This window comes from Rhinopithecus bieti, unplaced genomic scaffold (genome assembly GCF_001698545.2).
Source record: "Rhinopithecus bieti isolate Rb0 unplaced genomic scaffold, ASM169854v2 scaffold_60909, whole genome shotgun sequence".
NCBI lineage: Eukaryota > Metazoa > Chordata > Mammalia > Primates > Cercopithecidae > Rhinopithecus > Rhinopithecus bieti.
This window is the reverse complement of record NW_016823619.1, coordinates 1,108,698-1,134,060: the sequence shown is the minus strand read 5'-3', so window position 1 is coordinate 1,134,060 and position 25,363 is coordinate 1,108,698. Positions and strand designations below refer to the sequence as shown.

At 45.9% G+C, this 25,363-nt stretch overlaps 1 protein-coding gene across 2 annotated transcripts in view; it reads left to right on the top strand.

The window, feature by feature from the left end:
• Window positions 1-20,000, top strand: part of ESYT2 (extended synaptotagmin 2) — a 97,737-nt gene extending 77,737 nt beyond the window's left edge. For both annotated transcript variants that reach the window (XM_017861669.1, XM_017861670.1), the window contains 9 exons: window positions 1,476-1,550; window positions 2,652-2,738; window positions 7,149-7,298; window positions 8,971-9,344; window positions 11,721-11,819; window positions 13,656-13,787; window positions 15,352-15,457; window positions 16,573-16,622; window positions 16,792-20,000. In XM_017861669.1, the coding sequence (XP_017717158.1) occupies window positions 1,476-1,550; window positions 2,652-2,738; window positions 7,149-7,298; window positions 8,971-9,344; window positions 11,721-11,819; window positions 13,656-13,787; window positions 15,352-15,457; window positions 16,573-16,622; window positions 16,792-16,837 (1,119 nt within the window). In that variant the 3' untranslated portion in view covers window positions 16,838-20,000. The remainder of the gene's footprint in view (window positions 1-1,475; window positions 1,551-2,651; window positions 2,739-7,148; window positions 7,299-8,970; window positions 9,345-11,720; window positions 11,820-13,655; window positions 13,788-15,351; window positions 15,458-16,572; window positions 16,623-16,791) is intronic.
• The last annotated feature ends 5,363 nt before the right edge of the window (window positions 20,001-25,363 follow it).

Sequence of the window (25,363 nt, the reverse complement as noted above, 5' to 3'; positions counted from 1 at the left end):
TAGAAGCAAAATAAATTGGTTAGGGCAGCGACAACTCTCACTACTGCCAGCCTCCCCCAAAAAGGTATATATTATCGATTTAATATTCATTCTGTTTTCAGAGATGTTAGAAAGTTGGGGGAAAAAAAGTATCTGTTTTAAAATTGACAAGATGCAGTCAGTCTCTAGGAACACTTTTTCAGAGATGAAGTGTTTATATTATTAGTTAAGGAGCAGCCTTGGCTCCTGTATCTGTGACAATAGAACTGACTTAGAAGTAGCAGTAGTTCATCTCCCCTGAAGTCGGGGTTCTGGCCTGGGGGTCTGCCATGAGCTACCTGTGGCTCTGGCCCGAGGGGACACAGCCTCCTGTGAGGCCAGAACTTAGTTACTTGGCCATGCCTGACTGCAAGGGAGGTTTGCCAACAAAATCTTTATTTACAGAGGACTTGTGCTCAGCTAAAACTTGGGAATTCTAATATTAAAGGAAAAAGGAGAAAATTAACTTAGGGGGAAAATTAGTATTCTCTGCCACAGTAATCTGTAGCCTTGAAAACTTGTTTTAACAGTGCTTATTTCATTTTGCAGAATTCACATCCGAAAGATGAACCAGAAAATAGATTATCGCAGTAGGTTTGAGCTAGTAATATTTCTTCCGACAATGATAGGATTTTGACACCTGTTTCTGACATTGCTGTAGTGTTGAGGTTTGACTCTAAAATTATTTAACTCAAAAACATTTTTGTAACCTTCTAATTAATTTCCACTAACACAGACATTTAACTGCATCTTCTTGTGGGGCTAAGTTATAAATAAACCTCATGTCACACGTATGTGCTGTTTCACTATTTTCTCCTATCAGCTCTGCTCATGTACACTTCTTACCGTTTTTCCTGTTCCTGAATTTTTTTCTTCATATTTATATCTGCTTAATTTTAATATGATTCTAAACTGATGTTTATTCTTCCAGTAAAAATTATTTAGCAGCTGGTAAGCAAGATTTGACATATGAAAGCTTAAAAACGCTCAAACAGAAGACGCTAAGTTGAGAACATAAAACCATATATCTGACACGCTATACTATTTTTATTCCCACCAGAGAAATACTCTGAATTTTACATTCTTTTACATTTGTCTTTCCTCGTGGTTTTTGGTTTCCATTAATGGCACTTTATTCGTTTTCGTTATCCTTGTAAATAAAAGAACTTTTGAAAACTGTAATTAAGAATTTTTAGAAGATTCAGTTTTCCAAAGTAGCTGGCTGTAAAAATACCAGACCCTAACCTTTAAAATTTGTGTGCAAAAGAAAGTTTTGTAGTTATGGTTTGGGGTGTGTGTAGCATATGTTTTCCCATTAAATTGTTCCCAGATATTCCCTTAAGTATCAGAGATAAATAAAAATGACTACTTATATAAGCCAGTAATTTCATTTTTAGTTAAAACCCATATCAAAATGTGTTTATTTATTTTGTCTGTTTTCTGTTTGTTTTGGGTAGTCAGGGAAGAAAATAAGCAGCAACCCAAATCCTGTTGTCCAGATGTCAGTTGGGCACACGGCCCAGGAGAGCAAGGTAAGGCACTGGTCCCCAGACTCAGCCTTGGTGCCTGTCGTGCGGGTGCTGTCCATGTTGCCGTCTCACCTGGGGATGCCAGGTTGCAAACGCATTCAGTTGTGTGATAGTGTGGGCATCTAGACCAGGGCTTTTCATATCTTTTTTTCTTAAATCCGTCATTTGGTAGATAACCAGCTATTTGAAATAGCAAGAAATATACTGTTCATTTTAAAAAATAACTTTAGCGGCTAGGTGTGGTGGCTCATGCCTGTAATCCCAACACTTTGGAAGGCCGAGGCAGGTAGATCCCTTGAGGTCAGGAGTTCAAGACCAGCCTGGCCAATATGGTGAAACCTCATCTCTACTAGAAATACAAAACTTAGGCCAGGCATAGTGGCTCACGCCTGTGATCCCAGCACTTTGGGAGGCCGAGGCGGGTGGATCACGAGGTCAGGAGATCGAGACCATCTTGGCCAACATGGTGAAACCCTGTCTGTACTAAAATACAAAAAAAAAAAAAAAATTAGCCAGGCATGGTGATGTGTGTCTGTAATCCCAGCTACTTGGGAGGCTAAGGCAGGAAAATCACTTGAACCTGGGAGGCAGAGGTTGCAGTGAGCTGAGATTGTGCCACTGCACTCCACCCTGGCGACACAGCAAGACTCTGTCCCCAACCCCGCAAAAAAAAAAAAAAAAAAAAAAAAAAATACCAAAGTTAGAGGCTGTCACTCACTGAGTTGTTAATGGTGTTAGAGACATGCCCAGGTGCAGCACCCTCCTCAGTGCGGAGGCGCTATTACATGGGTTCAGAAGTCATTACAGAACTGAGGCCAGGCCACGCACACAAAGCCTTTATCTGTGGGCACACAGGCCGGGGCCTCATGACACACTCTAAAGGCATTAGACCGTCTCGTTATCTTTTCAGCACGTCCACAGTCAATATATAATAGTGTGTACCCGCAAATACATGTCTTGGAATTTGATGAAGGTCAACCTAAGCTTCTAGTTTTTTGTTTTATTTATTTTCTTTTTATTTTTCATTCAAAGCTTCTAAACACATAAAATGAGTAGCCCTTTCCCACAGAAAATATTGCAGAGCTAATTGGATATTTCTTCCAGATTCGATACAAAACCAATGAACCAGTGTGGGAGGAAAACTTCACTTTCTTCATTCACAATCCCAAGCGCCAGGACCTTGAAGTTGAGGTATTTTATTTGTATTTTTTAACCAATTTGTTGAAATATCATTGACTCTTTAAAGTGTACAATTTGCCGAGTTGTGACCTGTGTATACACCTGGGGATCCGTTGCCACAATCAGGACAATCGGTAGATCCGTCCCCTAAGCTCCCTTGTTCTCCCTGTAACCCGGACCTCCCCCAGCCCCAGGCAAACACAGACCTGCCTTTGGTCACTGTAGATTACTGTTCACATTTTCCAGAATTTTACATAAATAGAATTATACAGTATGTACTCTTGTTGTCTGTTTCTCTGGTGATAATTATTCTGAGGTTTACCTGTGTTGTTGCAAATATCCACAGTTTATCTTTTTTTATTATTGAGTAGTATTTATGGATATACCACAATTTGCTCATCCATTTACCCCTGAATAAGACATTGATAAAAGATTGGGTTCTTTCCAGTTTAGACCTATTACAGATAAATCTGCTGTGAATATCACATACAAGATTGTGTGTACATACGCCTTCATTCTATTGGGTAAAATGCCCAGGAGCAGATTGCCAGGTTCATGTTTAACTTCTTAATAAACTGCCAAATTGTTTTCCGAAGAGATTGTGCCACGTTACATTCCCACAGAAGTACATGTGAGTCGAGCTGGCCCCACGTCTCGCCAGTGCTGTGCTGTTAGTGGGTAGATGGGAGTGTTTCCGGGTAGTCTCAGTGTCATTACTAATGACGTTGAGCACCTTCTTATGCTTGGTTACAGTCTGTATATCTTCTGTGGTGAAGTGTCTATTCAGTTTTTTTGCCTGTCTTTTTTAGTAGGTTATTTGTCTTCTTAATACTGAATTTGTAAGACATTTGGGGGGTTTTTCTTTTTTAATTTTTCATTCTTTTTGAGACGAAGTCTCACTCTGTCGCCCAGGCTGGAGTACGATGGTGCGATCTCGGTCACTGCAACCTCCGCCTCTTGGGTTCAGGTGATTCTCTTGCCTCAGCCTCCTGAGTAGCTGGGATCACAGGTGCATGCCACCACGCCTGGCTAATTTTTTGTATTTTTAGCGGAGACAGAGTTTCACCATGTTGGCCAGGGTGGTGTTGAACTCCTGACCTCAGGTAATCTACCTACTTTGGCCTCCCAACGTGCTGGGATCACAGGCGTGAGCCACCGCACCCCGTCTCTTTATTTGGTTTTGAGAACAGGGTTTCACTCTGTTACCCAGACTGGAGTGCAGTGACATAATCACAGATCACTGCAGCCTCAAACTCCTGGGCTCAGGCGATCCGCCCACCCTGGCCTCCGGAGTAGCTGGGACTACAGTCAGACATCACCATGCCTGGCTAATCTTTTTTGTTTTTTGTAGAGATGGGAGTCTCACAGTGTTGTCCAGACTGGTCACAAACTCCTGGGCTCAATCAGTGATATTCCCGCTTCAGCTTCCCGAAGTGCTGGAATTACAGTTGCGAGCCACTGTGCCCAGCCTCTTTTTCCTATATATGTCTGTGTAGTTGTTCAGCAGTTGTGCAGTTGTTTAGTCTTTGTTAAAAAGATTATCTGCCCTAACTTACTAGCTTAGGAACTTTCCAGAAACTCAGTTGCCCATATGTATAGGTCTATTTCTGGAATTCCTTCTGTTCCATTGTTCTGTATGTCTGTTTTTATGCCAGTATCACATTATCTTTATTATTGGTGCTTTATTAATAACTCTTTTTGTATTTTCTTGAGACAGGGTCTCACTTTGTCACCCAGGCTGGAGTGCAGTGGTGCAGTCATGGCTCACTGCAGCCTTGACCTCTTGGGCTCAAGCAGTCCTCCCGCCTCAGCCTCCCAAGTGGCTGGGACTAGAGGTGCATGCCACCACACCCAGCTCATTTTTGTGTTTTGGGTATGTGTGTATGTGTGCCTCAGCCTCCCAAGTGTCTGGGACTACAGGTGCATGCCACCACACCCAGCTCATTTTTGTGTTTTGGAGGGGTGTGTGTGTATGTGTGTATTTGTGTATGTAAAGACGGGGTTTCACCACGTTGCCCAGGCTGGTCTCGAACTCCTGGGCTCAAGCCACCCACCCACCTCGGCCTCCCAAAGTGCTGGGATTACATACATGAGCCATCATGCCTGGCCTGTCTTCTCTTTCTTCCTAATAAGTCTTACAAGATGTTTATTGATTTTATTTTCTCAAAGAACCAATTTTTTGTTTAATTGTCATTATTGCTTTTCTTTTACTATTTCATTGACTTCTACTACGATCATTATTATTTCAGTCCCACTTTGGGTCTTGTTTGCTTCTCTTTTTCTAGTTTCTTAAAGAAGAAGCCTGAGACATTTCTGTTTTTATCATGTAGGCATTTACTCCAATAAATTTCACTTTGAATTCTGCTTTAGCTACATCTCACAAATTTTGACTTGTGGTTTTATTTTCTCTTCCTTTGATGTTTCCTTTTGATTATTATTATTTCCTTAATTTCCCTTTCAGTTTTTTCCTTTGACCCATGTATGGGTTATTTTGGTCTGTTATTTAGTTTCCATATGTTTTGGGGTTTTTTTTTTAATCTTTCTATTATTGATTCCAATTTCATTCCATAGTGATCAGAATACGTACTTTGTATGACGTGAGTCCTTTTATGTTTGAGACCAGCTTTATGGCCCAGAGCACTGCCTGTGCCAGGACACACTCTCCATGCACCTGCAGGCTATGTGCCTTTCTGGTGTTGGCGAGTGTCTCATGAATGTCAGTAGGTCAGGGTGGTTGGTGGCATTGCGCAGGTCCTCTGGGACCTTACTAATTCTCAGACTACTTCTTGTATCAGGTATGAAGAGCATGGTGTTTAAATCTCTGAATTTATATTTTTTCCTCAGCCTCTGTTTTTGCTTCTTGTATCTTGAACCTCTCTTGATAGGTGTGTGTGAACAGCTGGGCCTGGGAGACCTGGTCATTCTGGCTTGCCTGGCCCTGTCTCATTATTCTGTGTTGGTCATTTTATTAGGTTGGTGCAAAAGTAATTGCAGTTTTTGCCATTGAAACTGCAATTACTTTTGCAGCAACCTGGTACTTTTTTACATTCTGTTTTGTACAAAAGGATTTGTGTTTTGTCTAGCTGGTTTTTCCTTCATAAAGTGCACTTATATATTCTCAAAATAATCTATGCTTACTGGACCTTGGATTTTAAAAATAGCTTTTAAAGTTCTACAAACATTGTCATAGTTATTTCATTTAAAACTGCTTTTGTGATTATAGTTTAGTTTAAAAAGAAATAAGCAATCAAGCTTTTAGGTTTTCCTGAGTAGTTATGGGTTAATTTCTCTGACCATTTTTGTATAGCCTAAGAAACCTTCAGAGTTCTTACTCTATTTGATTAAATTATTTTATATTACAGCCATCTAACAAGAATAATTCCTGTTACAGAAATAATGCGGAAGGTTATTATTCAGGAAAAAGAGGCTGGGCATGGTGGCTCACACCTGTAATCTCAGCACTTTGGGAGGCTGAGATGAGAGGATCACTGAGGCCAAGAGTTTGAGACCAGCCTGGACAACATAGTGAGATCCGCCTCTATTTTTTTTTAATAGGAAAAATTACCTTGCATTTAAAGCAAATGCTATACATTTTCTTTAATGTGGATTTTGAATAGAGAAGGTTTAAAAGCACTTTGAAATGTATTGTCTCCATAAATGTCCTGAGTAGAAACTTTATGTATCATTATGAATGTGTAGTGCCACCGTTTTCCCAGGGGTTAAAAGACAGGTAGATTATTGCCTATTAACCCAGGGCTCTCCTAACTGATTGGTCATTATTGTCATTACTGCTTTTCTCATTTGTCATTATTACATCGTTTCTCTCTGTGCTCATTGTGGTCTGTAATGAGGAAATAGCAGATCTTTTGCTTGTTAACAGTGTTTTGTGCCTTTCTCAGGGAAGATTTTGTACCATGTTAATCATTATGGAAACACTACTTAAGAGAATATGACTGAAATATGTTTGGGTTTTTAAAAATATCTTTCTTACAGACTAATATTGTCTGTGGACCTTTCTACATTTGTTTGTTTTTGAAACAGTTTTGTCACCCAGGCTGGAGTGCAGTGGTGCGATCTCGGCTCACTGCAGCCTCCTCCTCCCGGGTTCAAGTGATTCTTATGCCTCAGCCTCCCAAGTAGCTGGGACTGCAGGTGCGTGCCACCACGCCCGGCTTATTTTTTGTATTTTTAGTACAGACGGGGTTTCGCCATGTTGGCCAGGCTGATCTCAAACCCCTGGCCTCAGGTGATCTGAGCCTCCCAAAGTGCTGAAATTACAGGTGTGAGCCACCCCACCTGGCTCCTTTCTACATTTTCTAAGTTCCTATCTCTGAGAACAAAAGGTCAGGAGCTTAGAAAACGTAGAAAGGTTCTGCAGACATGATCCTAGTTATGCCAGTGTTTCTACCCTGTGTTTTGCAGGTCAGAGACGAGCAGCACCAGTGTTCCCTGGGGAACCTGAAGGTCCCCCTCAGCCAGCTGCTCACCAGTGAGGACATGACCCTGAACCAGCGCTTCCAGCTCAGTAACTCGGGTCCAAACAGCACCATCAAGATGAAGATTGCCCTCTGGGTATCGTGTCGTCCTGCAGTGAACACCATAGGGGATGGGGAGGCCGGTGCTGGCAGGGATACTTGTGGGTCCCGGTGAAGAAAGCTCTGTGTCGGCTGCAGCTCTGGGCCACGGGGGCGCCGGTGCAGGGAGGAGACTCTGTTGCTGGGTATCAGAGGGCTCCAGGGAGAAGACAAAGGCTGGGACTCAGCCATAGAACAGGCCACATTTCCAGGTTGCCTGAGCAGGCCCACGGCTACTCACAGTACTTTCCTGTGAACCCAGCAACCTTACCATTATCCTTTGGCCCGGAAAGTGTTACAGTTGGTATCAACAAGGTTTTCTCCTGAGTCTAACTTTTCAACGGTTGTTCAGTAGAGAGAATTTAATAAAACTCCATGAGACAGTAGAACTTACAGGAAAAAAATATTTTTTGTCCAAAATAAACGGTGATTCATTTGTAAATAGCTAAGGAAATGTTGAAAGTAAAACTGGCAAACATATGAGGAAACACATGAATCAAAGAAATGCAAATTAAATGAAGAGCCAGCTTTTTTAGAAAATTAAAACAAATGACTTCTATTGAGAAGGCAATGGGAACAGCCTCCTTGCCCCCTCTGGTGGCAGAGACTGGGGGTGTTGCACACCTCTCCAGAGGGAGCTGCGGCATCCCGGAGTCATTCATCTGAAGGCTCCTTGGCCTTTCTTCTAGAAACCTGACTCTTGTTTTGTGATACAAAGTGTGGGGAGACCAGGAACATAAAGATGTTCACTGCGGCGTTATTTCCTAAAACCAGAAAAAATCTTTTAAGCTATCACAGTCACCCCAGAGTGGAGCGATTTACAAGGTGTAGACTCTGCTCAAGCCAGCCCAGGGACCACATAACTGGGAGACCCCGGGCCCTGTGGGTACCCCTGTTCCTGTGCTCACGCAAGAGCAAGTGGGAGACCCCGGGCCCTGCGGGTACCCCTGTTCCTGCACTCATGCCAGGTTGTTTAGGGTGATCTTGCTGGATAGCAGGGGTTCTGGACTTCCTTCCTTCCTCTGGGGACACCGCGTGGAGACCACCTTTATAGAACATGGAATTTGGTCTTCTGTCGGGGAAACGCAACTCTGGGCTCTTGAAGTAAAAACATTATCCCACAATTGCATAGAAATGTGTGCAAACGGAAGAGACTAGAGGAATACACAGAAGTGCCGTGCGGGGCTCCTTGCCTGAGACATGGCCTGGGGAAGCTGGAGGAGCTTCTGCCCAGGTTGTGTGGCACCAGAGGGTCAGCTTCAGGGGGGTGGCCTGCCCTTCCACACCATCCAGGCTTATCACTGCCACCACCCTGTTGCTGCCACCAGAGCCTGAAGGCGCAGGCATCTGCGATGCCCCAGCTACTTGGCAGGCTGCGGCAGGAGGATCTCTTGAGGCCAGGAGCTTGGGGTGTAGTGTGCAATGGTCACACCTGTGGATAGCTACGGCACTCCGGCCTGTGCAGCTTAGCGAGTCTCCCCATCTCTAGGGGAAAAGGTGGTGTTTGTATCACAGAAGTGATATTTTGGTTACTTAAACTTTCCTTTAAAAAAAAAGTTAGAGCTAAGTTTTAAAGAAATGTTTGCAGATAAAGACATCCCAAGCTGTTCCAGTATTAGGATGTTACCAGGGTCACCAAGTTTAATGTTTATGTTTGTGTCCACCTCTAGGTGCTCCATCTGGAAAAGCGAGAAAGGCCTCCCGACCACCAACACTCAGCTCAAGTCAAACGGCCCTCTGTGTCCAAAGAGGGGAGGAAAACATCCGTCAGATCTCATATGTCTGGGTCTCCAGGCCCTGGCGGCAGCAACACAGCTCCATCCACACCAGTCATTGGTGGCAGTGATAAGCCTGGTGTGGAAGAAAAGGCCCAGCCCCCTGAGGCCGGCCCTCAGGGGCTGCACGACCTGGGCAGAAGCTCCTCCAGCCTCCTGGCCTCCCCAGGCCACATCTCGGCCAAGGAGCCCACCCCCAGCATCGCCTCAGACATCTCGCTGCCCATCGCCACCCAGGAGCTGCGGCAACGGCTGAGGCAGCTGGAAAAGTAACTAAGTGCTGCTATGTTGTTTCTCAGCAGCAGAGCAAGCGCCCCCCACCCTGGGGGAGTGGGTTTAACACAGCAGAGCACGAGGCCGGCGTGCTTGGGGGAGGGAGGCGTAATCTTGTGTTAACTGAAAGCACTAAAGGTTGTGTTGCTGTTGTGCTCACTGTGTCTTGGACTTTGGAAATCAAACCTGCCATTTTCTAGGATTTAGTCTTTCAAAGATTAAAACGTGATGGAGTAATAGGTTTCACAATAGGAAAGACAGGAGGCAGCGCCGGGACGCTGCTGTGTGCCTGGGCTCCTGCCAGGAAAACAGACGCAGAGCTGGCCTGCGGGCCTCGCTGTGGCCCGGAGAAGCCCTGGCTTCCCCGTTGTGTGAGGACAGAACCTGCTCTTCTCACGCAGTCAGATCCCATCGCTGCCGCCCAGTCTCTTGGGTTTGTGTTTGGATGTCTGTGTTGGCTCCTTATTTAAGCCCCGTGACTCATAGGTGTGTTAAGCGTTTCTTTAAATAAGGAGAAAAAAGTCATCTGTAGCTATGACAAGCTTCAGATGTTAACCTTGGTGGAAGAAACAAAATTGACCCTTGAAATAGTTCTCCCTGTGTGGAGTTATAAGAGGTGTGTCGAGTGATAAGAAAATAGTAAAAGAAACGGAGGCAAAGGTGAAAGCATGTTTGCTTCTGAGCTGTTAGAAAAAGCACACGCAGACTGTGGGGCTTGCACAGCCACCCTCCTCTGAGCCACACTCACTTTTTTCTTTCATGCTTTCTCACGTCCACTGTTTTGGAAAGAAGAAAACTTCCTTCTCTCTTGCTCCAGAAGGAAATAGAATTTTAAACAAGGAACGACTTTTTCTCAGGAGCTCAATTTGGGAAGTGGAAATGATCTTAGGGGCCACTGAACAAGACCAGTTGTCATTTTGGGGGTCTGTGTTCCATCCTTGAGCAGAGAGAAACGGAAGGAAGGGCGCTGCAGTCTCAGATGGGAAGAGAGCACATGTCTTGCATGAGGCTTTGAGATGGGACACGCAGATTTGGGTAGGACAGGCTAGAAACTGCTTAACAAGGACCGCAAAGGTGACGCTTGTACTAAGGACACTGTGTGGTTTCAGCCTCGGGTGCTCACTTGGTGAATCATAAGATCTGCACGTTTAGAAAGGAGACTACTCCTTAGCGAGTTGCAGCCTGCAGGCCAACCAGCCTGACAGGCTGGGAAGTGCAGCCTCTCTCTGAGTCCGGAAGCATCTCCAAGGAGGAAGGGTAGGGCAGGAGCTTTGTGCGGAGCGCGTGTCCTCAGCAGGTTCCAGGAGGAGCTGGGAATGCCACAGAGTGCCCAGCCTCTCTAGAGCAGCCAGCAGCAGTCTGTGGTCAGGGTCGGCCATCAGGAAGAAGTTCTGAAGTCAGCCGCTCGTCAGTCACAGCTGCAGTTAGCGCCAGTGAAGCAGCAGTCAGTGAGTCGGCCTCTGGATCAGGACAGGCTGTGATTGCTTGAACACTGCTGCTCTCGAGGCCAGTGCTTGTTTAGCTGCTGGAGAAAGAGACGCCTGGCGGCTGGTAGAACCCAGGTGATTCTGTAAGTGTTGGGTGTGAGGCTTACCCTCGCCTGGCATGGCCCCAGGTCTTCTTTGTACCTTGGTGTCTTATTGCCACAAAGAGTCTGTTCCTTCAGCCTTGCGATCTCTGTGGTTGCGTCTGAACTGCGAAGGGAGTGGGTATTAATAACGTCCTGTCCTGTTGTGCTCAGGAACTCCGTGTTTAAGGGTTCTCTGGGGTCCCCTGGGTCCACTCATGTGGGAGTGGGGTGGGGGCTTAGGATTTTATTTTTAGTTCTCAGGACCCTAACTAAAAAACTCAGTGGGCTGGATGCTATGGCTAACGCCTGTAATCCCAGCACTTTGGGAGGCCGAAGCAGCTGGATCACCTGAGGTCAGGAATTCGAGACCAGCCTGGCCAACATGGTGAAACCCTGTCTCTACTAAAATTACAAAACATTAGCTGGGCTTGGTGGCAGGCGCCTGTAATGCCAGCTACTCGGGAGGCTGAGGCAGAAGAATTGCTTGAACCCAGGAGGTGGAGGTTAGTGAGCCGAGATTACACTTCTGCGCTCCAGCCTGGGCAACAAGAGCAAAACTCCGTCTCAAAAAAAAAAAAACAACTGTCAGTTTTGAATAATTAATTTATATTGAGCCCTCAAGTAAAATATTCATCTGTTTGACTTGTACCCAGAAGTTTCAAATTATATTTAAGTTCATGGGTAATTTGACTTCTTTTTGTCTAAATGAATGGAAATTATCTTATTGTGTACAGTAGATCAATGAGTCACAACGTTCTACAGTCTCAGGCAAGCTGGTGACTTTCTAATTCTTTTCCCACAGTGGGACGACCCTGGGACAGTCTCCACTGGGGCAGATCCAGCTGACCATCCGGCACAGCTCGCAGAGAAACAAGCTCATCGTGGTGGTGCATGCCTGCAGGTGGGGGCTGGGGTCGCCACGCGCCTGCTGCGTTGCTTCCGAGTGTGGATGCTAGATAGGATGATGCAGATACACCTCTAGGATTACCAAACAGCCATTTATGTTTCCTTTAGAAAGGACAAAGCAATTAAACCTACACAGACGGTGCTTTTAAAGGGTGTCAACACTGCCTGTGTCACATGACGTTTTGGTCCCCGAAGTACAACAGTCCCCTAAGATCATACCATATTTTTACTGTATGTTTTATGCATTTAAATAGACAGATATGGCTTGGTGCAGTGGCTCACGCCTGTAATCCCAGCACTTTGGGAGGCTGAGGTGGGTGGATCACCTGAGGTCTGGAGTTCGAGACCAGCCTGACCAAAATGGAAAAACCCTGTCTCTACTAAAAATACAAAATTAGCCGGGTGTGGTGGCGCATGCCTGTAATCCCAGCTACTAGGGAGGCTGATGCAGAATTACTTGAACCCAGGAGGCGGAGGTTGTTATGAGCCAAGATTGCGCTATTGCACTCCAGCCTGGGCAACAAGAGCGAAACTCTGTCTCAAAAAGAAAAATAAATAAATGTGTCACAATTGCCTGCAGTATTCAGCACAGTAGCATACTGTACAAATGTGTAGCCTAGAGCAGGAGGAATATGTGTGTGTGTGTGTGTTTTTGGAGACAGTTTCACTTTGTCCCCCAGGCTGGAGTGCAGTGGCACGATCTTATCTTACTGCAACTTCCGCTTCCTGGGTTCAAGCAGTTCTCCTGCCTCAGCCACCCGGGTAGTTGGGATTACAGGCGTGCACCACCTCGTCCGGCTAACTTGTATTTTTAGTAGACACTGGGTCTCACCATGTTGGCCAGGCCTCCTGAGTAGCTGGGACTATAGGTGGAAGCCACGAGGCCTGGCTAATTTTTAATTTTTTTTGTGGAGATGCTGGTCTCTAATTCCTGGCCTCCCAAAGCACTGGGATTATAGACATGAGCCACCATGACTGGCCTCATCAGGAAAAATTTATTTTAACTTGTTCGTTATATTATTTTAATAAGTATAAAGTATAAAGTCAGGTGGCTTGCTTTAATTGCGTTTGATTAGCGATGATACTGTGGGCTTAGGAAGTATTTTCCTTTTATTGCCGTTTTCTTTGTCCCATTAGTGGTTTAAAATACGATATAAAAATTTGGAGCTTATAAGTAGCTGTTGAAAACATAGGAAAATAAAATTAGCACCGTTTAGAAAGATGATATAACTGTAGAGTTCAATACATCACTCTTGAGAAGTTCACATATTCTTGCCACTAAGATAATGACCGTGGGGGATGCTGTTTGAGAGGAGTCTAGCAAAACAGCCCCTATTAGACTTTGGGGTCAGTCAGCAAGCGAAGAATGTGGGGGCCCGTGCAGCTGGGCACTTGACCGCATTTGTGGCAAAGGAGGAGTAGGCATTGTGGGGTGGAGGCGAGCAGCCCAGGCAGGTCTGTGGGTGTCTCCTGGGGGCCTGGCTTGCTTGGCTGTGAGACAGAAAATGGCAGAAGCATTGTGGAACAACAGCCATCACTCTGTTACAAGCAGAGACCAAGGACTTAGAACGTCCTCCAAAGTCTGGGCTCGAGAAATGAAGGCCGAAGTCGCCGCTGAGAAAGCCACCAAGAAAGGAGTTTGGGAGACGCCACCAGGCAGCCATCAGGGGAGGCAAAAGCACCTCACACATTCTGTTCCTTGTTACTTCTCGGTTTTTAGATAAACACGAAATCAAAGCTTGATAAAGCACATCTGAGTGTGCTGCTAATGTGCTGCTAATTCTCCTTTTCTTGATCCTAATACCTTGTCTTCTCTGGTTTGTGTTGTAAGAAACCTCATTGCCTTCTCTGAAGACGGCTCTGACCCCTACGTCCGCATGTATTTATTACCAGACAAGAGGCGGTCAGGAAGGAGGAAAACACATGTGTCAAAGAAAACGTTAAATCCCGTGTTTGATCAAAGGTACGATATTTTATCCAGCCGAGGATAGACTGCCTGGTTGAAGTGGCAGATTAAGAAGGCCCTAAATGGTGCCTTTGAATGGCCGAAGCACATAAATCAGCTGTTGAGAAGTTCAGTCAGAAACCAAATTTCAGCAAACATACGTCTCAAAACAAATAAGCATTTTGGCCCTTATGTAGAAGCTCTAAATATAGTAAATTCAAGTTATAACCCTGTGGACACGGAGACTAGTGATTAAATAAAGATCAAGTTATTGATGGCCCTGAAGAAGTCATTTTTGGGGGTTATATCTGTTGACATTTTGGGGGTTGTATCTGTTGACATTTTGGGGTTGTATCTTGACATTTTGGGGGTTCTGTCTGTTGACATTTTGGGGATTGTATCTGTTGACATTTTGGGGGTTCTATCTGTTGACACTTAACTATGTTATCAATTAAAACTGAAAATTTAAGGATATATCTATTTTAAATTTTGTTTAAAATAACGTAAGCCCCCAAAATCTTAGGTATGACATACTGGAAAGACAACCGTATTTCCAAAAATAAAAAACATAATAATGAAAAGAATAATATTATTCTGCATTTTTGCTCATCTCTTTAGTGGTCTGGCTTAAGAGAGGCTGGAGTCTGCTTCTGTGGTCAGGGTGATTTGGCAATGTCCTTAGCGGGTCTCGAGAGACCCCCACCGGGGTCATTGGCCCCCACTTAAAGAGCCGCCAGTCTGTACCAATTTGGTATCTTACATAATTGTCCCCTGGCGCTTCGAAACCCACCGTGTTTTGGGAAATGATAATGGTACAGTTGTGTGGTGTCGCCCTCCGCTCATTCAGTTCACGTTGCATCTTTAAACATCCTCCGCATTCATTGTGCTTTCATACAAGTAGCTTTATGTAAAACACGCACCAGAAACTGGCAGGCCTGCATCAGCCCCTGATGAGGTTGTGCAGAGTGCTCCTACCCATCCGAAGCATTTAAGCATCTGGGGACTCCACGTGCCCATCTGGGTTTCCAGCACTGTGGCCTGGGGCAGGCACCCGCCAGCCCCCAGGAGAGGCGCCCTGCAGGCTCCTGAGTGCAGCGTCTGGCTGAGCATCAGGAGGGCTTTGGGGGCCTTGTCCCTCCTGCGAAGCTACAGGCGCGTACTGTTTTTACTGGAGAGAGTGGGAATAGGGCCTGAGACTGAACGGGGGGCTGGAACGCCTGAGTGAGGGGGCTGTTCTGGAATGGCTGTTTTGTCCACACTATCCCGTATTTTAACCCCCAGGGAGAGTCAGACATGTTCAGAGACGCTCCTCACCCACCCATGAGTGAGCCAGGGACCGTGGGACCCAGACATCTGGGGGTGCCAGAGCCTTCTCTTCTGTGTGGGAAACAAAACAAAATGTTGGTTTCTGAGTCTTCCTGAAATGCCAGATGAAAACATGAGGCAGAAGAACTCAGTTTTATAATAAAAAACAAACATGACATTTGGAATGATCTCATGAGCAGAAATGCCGTTTTTAGTTATGAGAAAACACAACAGAATGATGGATGAAGTGAAGTAAGGCTCTCGTTTCCTGTTTCAGCTTTGATTTCAGTGTTTCGTTACCAGAGGTGCAGAGGAGAACACTCGACGTCGCCGTGAAGAACAGCGGCGGTTTCCTGTCCAAAGACAAAGGGCTCCTTGGCAAAGTAAGTGCCAAACAAATCCTCGATCGGTTCCTGCGATTTGTAAAATGGAACATTTACCTGCGGTGCAGTGTTGAGACCATGTCTGTGTAAGCAGAAAGGGTGAACTTACGAGGTCAGTGCTTGTTTATAAATCGTGGGCTCTAAAGACAGTCAATAAAACATCTGTGCTTTCTGAAAATATTTTAAGTTATTTTAATTGTTTTTCCATATTCAGATTATTGATTCATTAACTATACTAATACCATGAACTTCTAGTTGAAGATTTTTTTTTAAGTCTTCAAATTTTTGTTCAAGTATCACATTGAAGGAAAATAATCTCTTACAATTCCATCTCCTCAATTGACGGCTCTTCTGTTTTTCTGAAATTCATTGGCTTTATTTATCTGAATTTCTTCTAGTCTTTGTCCATATTCACATTTAACTTTGGCATGTGGGTGTGTTATTTAAGAATGAACGTAGAGTTCAGCTAGGGAGGAGGAGATTCGAATCACAGGCATCATTTCGTCAGCTGTGCAGCCATGGAGGGCACGTGGGCCAATGCTCCTGTGAGTCGTCTCCGCTGATACTCTGTCAAGCTGAATTTTAAGACTGCTGGTTGCATGAAGGATTTCTTAGATGTACTCAGCCGTATAGCTTACAGGTGCTCACGGGGGTAGAAAAGATTGAAAGAATAAGAGCCTTCAAAATAGGAGAGTCCATATTCCTAGATGAAGACAGAAGATGAGAGAGATGAGAAGAAGTGGTAAAAGATCTAAAAGACATCGCCTTAGCCTGCTTTATGTATTTGTGTATTTATTTAGAGACAGGGTCTCTAGAAGCACAGGCTGAAGTCCAGTGGCACGATCATGGCTCACTGCAGCTTCGAATCCTGGGCTCAGGCAATCCGTGTCTCAGCCTCCCGAGTTGCTGGGACCAAGGCGCGTGTCAGCACGCCCAGATAAATTTTTTTTTATTTTTGTAGAGACAAGGTTTCACTATCTTGCCCAGGCTGGTCTCAAACTCCTGGGCTTAAGCAATCCTCCCGTCTTGGCCCCCCAAAGTGGTGGGATTATAGGCGGGAGCCAGTGCCCCCAGCCCAGCCTACTTTAACTACTTTTTTTTTTTTAAACCCACAGGTATTGGTTGCTCTGGCATCTGAAGAACTTGCCAAAGGCTGGACCCAGTGGTGAGTGTCCCTGCTACAGACAGAGAACCCCAGCGTGTAGCTAAAAACGCTTTCCCCGCCCGGTGGGTAGTGTCCCCCACAGACAGTGGCGGAATCCGACACGTATCTGATAGGCTTTTCATACTTGGTCCTGTGTCCGTCACCACCTTCTTGTCACTGTCTTTCTCAGGTATGACCTCACGGAAGACGGGACGAGGCCTCAGGTGATGACATAGCCACACCAGGCAGGAGGGTTCCTCTTCAGCATAGCTCCTCAACCTCTGCCCGGAACACCCCCTCTCACAGACGTACCAATATTATTTTTATAATTTCATGTATTTAGTTATACATACCTTAATAGTTTTATAAAGTTGTTGACATTTTAGGCAAATTTGGCCAATATTATCATTGAATTTTATATGTTGGATTTCCTCTAGGGTTTCGCCAGTTCCTACAACGTGCAATAGGGTGGTGGTAGCTCTTGTGTCTGTGGACTCTGCTCAGCCCTGTCTGTAGGGGCTGGATGCGTCTGTGCTTTATTATGGCCTTGTTTATGTATCACTGAGGTATACTATGCTATGTAAATAGACTCTATTTTTTATAATCTTTACATGCTGGTTTAAATTCAGAAGGAATAGATCAAGGAAATATATATATTTTCTTCTAAAACTTATGAAATTCTTGTGACAAATAATCATTTTCATCTTTGCGGCAAAAGTTCTCAGTGACCTATTTTGTGGTGTTTCTTTTTAAAAAGAAAAGCTGAAAGATTATTAAACGTTAGTGTGTTTCTGCCCATTATGAATGATGAAATAAAGTATTCAAAATATTAACATTTTCATAAATTTAAGGATATATTACTGAGAAGTTGAAGGGCTTATGAGGAAAAACGTTTTATAACTGAGTAATATAAGATATTAAAAGAATTATGGTTCATATATCATATTGTACTAATCTGAAATTTCTTACATAAAAATGAAATCTCATGTTCGCTGTTGTAACTTACTCATGAAACAGTATACAGACACCTTGTACTTTTCCTAGACTATAAGAACAGACTTTCCATGTTAGCAATTAAGCTGTTGTCAAATAGTCATGAGCGTTGTTAATTTTCAGTGTTTTCCCAGCCTATAAAAAAAGGAAGGTGCACGCTGCCCTTTTAAAGGTTGTGAGGTAGATTGGGATGAGTAGACAGGGTATTACATTAAAAATTGGAAGCTCAATCTCATTATAGTCAGGAGCAGCCAGCGTGACCTCACACATAGGATGGGGGCCGTGTGAGCCGATGTGCACTGGCCACCACCAGGGTTGGGGGCGCCAGCAGCCACTTCCCAGGCTGCCTTACGTTATGCCATGACTAACCTTAATATTGGGATATTGTTATGCAATTTTTATTCTGTTTAGACTATTAAAAGCATGTTTATGTACTTAAGAGTCCCCCAGACCTCCTGTGAGGTGAGGCTCTGTTGCAGTGTCTGTAAAGAAAGGGTGCACATATGTAGACGATTAAGTGTATATTATAAGCTATATGCTGAAAATGGCTTCCATGGCCATGAGAACATCTTAAAACTATGTATAAATATATTAAGGAAAATAGAGCTTTGTAACTTAAATTGGAGCTCTTAGCTTGTTTAATGGAACTACACAACTTGTGGGTAACTCACGTGACCAAACAAACCGAAGTGCCTGTGACAGAGGCCGGTGGCCAGTGGCTGTCTGCCCGCCCTCCCTTCTAGCAGATTTAGATTTTGCTTCCATTTGTAACCTACCCTTGGGCTGTCTCCCCACCCTCCCTTCTAACAGATTTTAATATTGTTTCCATTTATAATTTCCACTTTGAACCATGGGTTTACTTAGAATGAGTCTGTAGCTTCACAGCATATTTCATGTAATCATAAAGACCAGTATACTCTGTCTCCTACTGAATGACATTTGACTGTAAATCCTCTTGATAAACCATTTCCAATGTTAGTATATAGGATTATTTGGGAAGCATATCAGTACCTTTATAGACACATATGTATGCGTATGCACCACAAAACATTTATGGTATTTATGGAAGACAGGTAATAACATTAAATCTAGTTGCTTTCCCATAGTATTAGATTTGTTGAAGGTTTTTTAAAAATCAGGTCTGTTGAAAGTCTTCTGTCGTAATCTCTAAAGAAGAAGCACTCATCGAAATTGTAGCATGCCAGTAATTTTTACCAACATCCCATCCATCTGAGTTCTGCAGTCCTGTGTGTAACCGCTCCGTGTGTATTTTGCTTAATGGAAGGCTTTATTTAAGCACTTAGGCAGAGTAGACACAATTAAAGGTATAAGCCCAGAGGAAGGTTGAGCCGCACCGTGCCTGCCCTGAGGCAGTGGAGTCGGAAGCGCTGTCTCCACGGCCGTGAGGGCCTGGAGGTTCTTGGCCTCCAGTAGCCGTCTCCTTTCTCTTTGAAAGAAAGGAAGGAAGGAAAGGGGGTGATTCTGAGGCACCGAAGTACCTCCCAGACGTGGAGGAGAGAAGCCACCCTCCAGGCCACACTCAGCACTCCAGGATCCCAGCGATGTCAGACACTCTTGAGTTCTCAGAATGTTAATTTTCAGTTTTAAATAATTAGTTTATCTAAGAAAAGGGAATTTTAACTTTTCTACCTTGAGTCAAGCCAATGAAGGGAAAATGAATTAACTTAGTAAATGTGAAGTGCAGCTCTGTTAGCTCGTACATGTGGGTTCTTACCCTGATCCTGTGCCTTAAAGTAGGACGGTGTTTCCAAGTTCAGATTAAAACAGAAGCAGCTGGCCGGGCGTGGTGGCTCACGCCTGTAATCCCAACACTTTGGGAGGCCAAGGTGGGTGGATCACCTGAGGTCAGGAGTTCAAGACCAGCCTGGCCAACATGGCGAAACCCCGTCTTTACTAAAAATAAAAAAATTAGCCAGGCGTGGTGGTGGCGTGCACGCCTGTAATCCCAGCTACTACTCAGGAGGCTGAGGCAGGAGAATCGCTTGAACCCAGGAGGTGGAGGTTGCAGTGAGCTGAAATCGCACCACTGAAATACTCCAGCCTGGGCGACAGAGTGAGACTCCATCTCAAAAAATAAATAAAATAGAAGCAGCCTTGTAACTGTATTTACCATAATATATTCTGCACGGTAAAAATTCCTTTTACAGATATTCTTTATCAAGAGGTCGGCCCTTCTTTTTCAGGCACCTAAGCCAAACGCAGATCTGTGTGTAGCTGTGTGTTTTTTTCTGTGTTTGCCGCATTTATTCCACCTTCAGCTGGATCCCCACTGCAAATAAAGAACAACGGTGGGGTGCGGGTTAAAAGAAGAGAATGTTCTTCCTGTTCAACTGATTTCACAGGACAGTGCATGTATTTATTCAATAAAACTTTTACATTAGCTCACTCGTGATTTGCTTTTTCTCTGTCTTTTGAAGGGAGGTGTTCAGTGTGCAGTCAGACAATTTGAAAGGAGACGTCATGCGCTGTTTTCATTTGCTGTCTCCACTCGCGTTTTCCGAGCAGCTACGTCAGAGCAGCTGACGTCCTTCCTGTTGCTCCCAGCTCAGTTTGACTCTCCTCTGCCCAGCACATTATACTCTGCATGTCGAAAACAGCTCTTCTAAAGGATAATCGTGTGTAGAAAAGATAGACTTGAAATGTGTTTTTAACCAGGGCACGGAGAAGTGCAGCGGGGGCTGCCGAGACGTCTGAACGTTGGAACACACTGAAGGTGATACTGGAGTGTCGCTTCCTGTCGCGTTCGTTACTGGTGCTCGGGGTGGACTTGAGTGGAGTCCTTGTGCTTTATCCTGATGGCCACTCGGCATTTAACACTGTGCACTTCCTTTCTCCTTGATTGTGGGCCGTCCTTCCTTGGCCTCTGTAGCGCCTTCCTCTGTGTTTTCCTTGCATGTTACTCGCCATTTCCTAAGGTTTCACTGTCTTCTCCTCCAACCAGACTCAGTATTGGCATAATGTGGGTTTTGGTTCTGATCACTTTTTATTTTTATGTGGTGTTCTTAATACCATCAATACCCTCTTTCCAAGATGTATGTCACTGATACAGATGTTCTCTGAGCTCAGGACCAGTTCATCCCACTGCACCTCCATCCTCTGTGTCACATGGAGACCTCAAGGCACACCCTTCGTGCATCTGTCTCTCCATCATCTGTCTTGGTGCTGGAGCTGAGACCTGGACAGCACCAGCCACCTCCCACTGCCTCAGCCCACGTGCAGACACCAAGTCCTTGAGCCCTAACTGGAGAATGTGGCCATCTCAACTCTGTCCCCTCAGTCCAAGCCACCGTCCCTCTCCATTTCTGTCTTTCTCCCCTACCTGCCCCATTTTCCATGCAACAGCCAGGGGATCTTTCAGACACATCACACTCGGCTGTGTGCCGCTGCTCAAGACCAAGAGCATTTCCTGGCTCCCAAGGCTGAGTTTCTTCTTCCACTGGGACCCCTACCCACCGTACCTCAACCAGTGCCACAGACGGCCCCACACACTCCCACTCACCCCACAGACGGCCCTGCACACTCCCACTCAACACCCCACAGAGGGCCCCACACATTCCCACTCAACACCCCACAGACGGCCCCACACACTCCCACTCAACACCCCCAGGCATACTCCTCCCCGCAAGTTCCTCCACACCTGCTCCAGCACCTCCACACTTGCTCCTCCCCCCAGCACATCCACATTTGCTCCTCCCCCCAACACCTCCACGCTTGCTCCAACCCCCGCACCTCCACACTTGTTCCCCACTCCAGCACACCCACACCTGCTCCTCCCCCAGCACCTCCACACCTGCTCCTCCCCAGCAACCCCACACCTGCTCCTCCAGCACCCCACACCTGCTCCTCCCCAGCACCCCACACCTGCTCCTCCAGCACCCCACACCTGATGCCTCCAGCACCTCCCTACGTACCTCCTCCCCCTCAGGCTACCCCACGACCTGCGTCTCCCCCACGGCATTCCCCGACACCTCTCCGTCCCCCAGCACTTACCACAAGATCCGTACTCTCCCCCAGCGACTCCCACACTGCTGCTCCCAGCACGCGGTTGTGCCATACCTGCTCCTCCCCCCAGCACCCCCTACATCTCCTCCCTCTCAGCATGTGTCCCCACACCTGGGCTCTCTTCTCTCTTCCGGCACCTGTGTTTTTGTTTACCCACTACGCTGCTCCTCCAGCACCCCCACTACTTCTTCCAGCACCCCCACCTGCCCTCTCCCCCAGCACCACACTGCTGCTCTCCAGCACCCCCACACCTGCTCCTCCCCGGCACACCCACACCTGCTCTCCCACCACCTCCACACCTACTCATACACACCGGCACCCCCCACACTGCTCCTCCCCCGGCACACCCACACCTGCTCCTCCCCCACCCACCTCCAACCTGCCCTTTCCCCACCCACCTCCACAGTTGTCTCTCCCGCCCTCCACACCTCCAACTTGCTCCTCTCCCCTCCCCAGCACCGTCCAACAGGCTCTTACCATGACCTGGCCCAGCTCACATCCGCTCCCCTTCCTTCTCAGTTGAAAGTGATCTCAGTGTCCTGTGAGTTTTTCTTAGCATCAGTTGGGTTTCTTTTTTTATGTTTTTATTTATTTATTTATTTATTTAGTTTATTTATTTATTTTGAACGGTTCTTGCTCAGTGCCCAGCTGAGTGCAGTAGGGGGATCAAGGACCCCCCACCTCAGCCTCCCAATATTGGGATTTACAGGCTACGCCACCAAAAGCCTGTTTACTTTGATTCACCAATTTAAACATATTACCATTTAGTTGTATTTTAAAACTTTCCTACATGGCTGTAAACTTTCAAGGGCATAGATTAATGCGCTGTTTTCTTTAATCCTTTACCTGGTCGCCCATCACTGTTCTGGGCACATGGTAAACCAAATGTCTGTTGAATAAATGTATAAAAGTTTGGCAGTCGGCTCACAACTGGATCCCAGCACTTTGGGAGGGCCAAGGTAGGTGGATCACTTGAGGTCAGGAGTTCCAAAGACAGCCTGGGCAACATGGCAAAACACTGTCTCCTACCAAAAATACAATTAGCCAGGCATGGTGTGCATGCTATGGTCCGCAGCACTCGGGAGGCTGAGCAGAAGGGATCACTGGAGCCAGAAAGTCGATGCAATGAGCCATGATTGCATTGCCACCACTTCCAGGCTGGGCGAGAACAGCAAGACCTTGTCTCAAGAAATAAATACGTTTGGCAGATCCAATATATAATTCATCTCTTTTTAACAAGTTCCATTCAGAAACAAAAGATGTATGCTACTAACAGTTTTTAGTGATGACTAAAAGGAGTAGATACTGCTGAGCCTGATGGATACTATTGAGAGAAAAAGCCAAGGGCATCCTCCTCTGAGAAAACAACTGAGACATGAAAGTTGGAAACACCAGGAAGTCTGCCTTTGTTTACTGTTATTCTCACCTCCTGGCAACACAATATAAAAGGAAAAAGATTATCTCTAAATTTTTACAAAGCGTCATTTTCAGATACAAGATTGTCTACCTGGACATGCCCAATAATAATACCCTGCAAAGAGGCTGGCAACGGCGGCTCACACCTGTACGCCCAGCCCAGCGCTTCGGGAGGCCGGGCACGGCGGCTCGTACCTGTACACCCAGCACTTCGGGAGGCCGGGCACGGCGGCTTGTACCTGTACGCCCAGCGCTTTGGGAGGCCGGGCACAGCGGCTCACACCTCTAAGCCCAGCACTTTGGGAGGCTGAAGCAGGAGGATCAGTGGAGCCCAGGAGTTTGAAACCAGCCTGGGCAACAGAGTGAGACCTCATCTCTATAAAAATAAACTAGCTGGGCATGGTGGGTGCACACTTACAGTTCCAGCTACGTGGGAGCTGAGATGGGAGGATTTCTTGAGCCGAGGACGTTGAGGCTTCAGTGAGCTATATTGTGCCACTGCACTTCAGCCTGGGCAACACAGCAAGACCCTGTCTCTTAAAAAAAAAAAAAAAAAAATCTGGAGGCTGGGCGTGGTGGCTCATGCCTGTAATCCTAGTACTTTGGGAGGCCAAGGCGGGTGGATCACTTAAGGTCAGGAGTTCGAAACCAGCTTGGCCATCATGGTGAAACCCCGTCTTTACTAAAAATACAAAAAATTAGCTGGGCATGATGGTGCGCACCTGTAATCCCAGCTACTTGGAAGGCTGAGGCAGGAAAATCATTTGAACCAGGGGAGGCAGAGATTGTAGTGACAAGATCATGCCACCGCACTCCAGCCTGGGCAACAGAGTGAGACTCCATCACAAAAAAAAAAAAAATCTGGAAAATATTTGGATGTACAAATCTCTGTGTTGTATATGGTAATGCCAATAGCTATTGGAAAATATGGAAAAAATCATACAGCAGCAGCCTTAGAAGCACAATAGCAGAGATGACCAGCAGCCATGCTGCCTCCCGAGGGGAAAGAAAGAACTTATTGCCTTCCAAAAGTTCCATCCCCAGGGAATTGTTACTATTTGAACTCTCAGGCTCCCAGGAAAGCTCTATCTCCAGGTTTGTTGATCCAGAAGAATCAGTGGCAGTTGTTTAACATGGCAGGTGCCTGAGGCAGTGATAGCAGTTGCGACAAACAAGAGGCCAACCCAACACTTTGAAAGGAAAACCTAGGGGATGAGACTGTCCACGGAGGGCTTTGTAAAACTCTGGCATTGCTGGAGTGCTAGACACATGCACGTGCCAGGCTGTGCACATCCCCAGGAAAGACCTCCAGGAATTCTCGTTTCTGGCTGGCGTGGAGGCTCTGAGCAAGCAGGAAGTGAAGGCTAAGAGAGTTGTGAGGTGCCTGCTGGGAGGTTGAAGGCACCCAGCACATACACAGGGCCCCTTGGCAACTAGTTGGGAGACCAACTGGTTTGAAGTATTCAAAGAAATCCTTCCAATCCTTAGCTGGCACAGGAGCTAACCCAGCAGAGGCTTCAGAGGCAGCGTGTGACAGCACAGCTTCCAGAGACTCCAAGAATGTTACTAAACACAAATAACAGTGACAACCATCACCAACAACAGAGCCAGGAGAGGAAGAGGGATCCTGTTACAGAGTTGCCACATTATATTATCTTTATTTATTTTTTAGTTTTTTAAATGAGTCTCGCTCTGTCGCGCGGGCTGGAGTGAGGGGCACCATCTTGGCTCACCACAACCTCCGCGTCCCGGGTTCACGCCATTCTCCTGCCTCAGCCTCCCGAGTAGCTGGGACTACAGGCGCCGCCACCACGCCTGGCTAATTTTTTATATTTTTAGTAGAGATGGGGTTTCACCATGTTGGCCAGACTGGACTATATTACCTTAAATGTCCAGATTCGATGAAAAAAGGATGAGGCATGCAAAGAAACAGCAGAGTAAGGGCCACACACAGGAAAAAGGTAGATAAACTGTCCCAAAGGAAGTCCTGGTGCTGGACATCATGTGGACCAAGACAAGACCCTGAATCAACTTTTAACGTGTTCGCAGGAATAAGGGAATCATGTCAGCCATTACAGGAAAGTATGAGAATGGTGTCTCACCAAAACGGAGAAAATCAATATAGAGAAATTACAAAAACAGTAACCAGAAAGCCCGGGGTTTACAGTAAATAAGTGTAATGTGAAATGCACTAGAGGAGGTCACCCATGGATCTGAGCTGACGGAAGAAAGAAAATCAGCAAACTTGGAGATGGGTCCGTCGAAATTATCCAGTCTGAGGAACAAAAAGAATAGAGAAAAATGGACCTGACCTACGTGCAGTGGGAGTT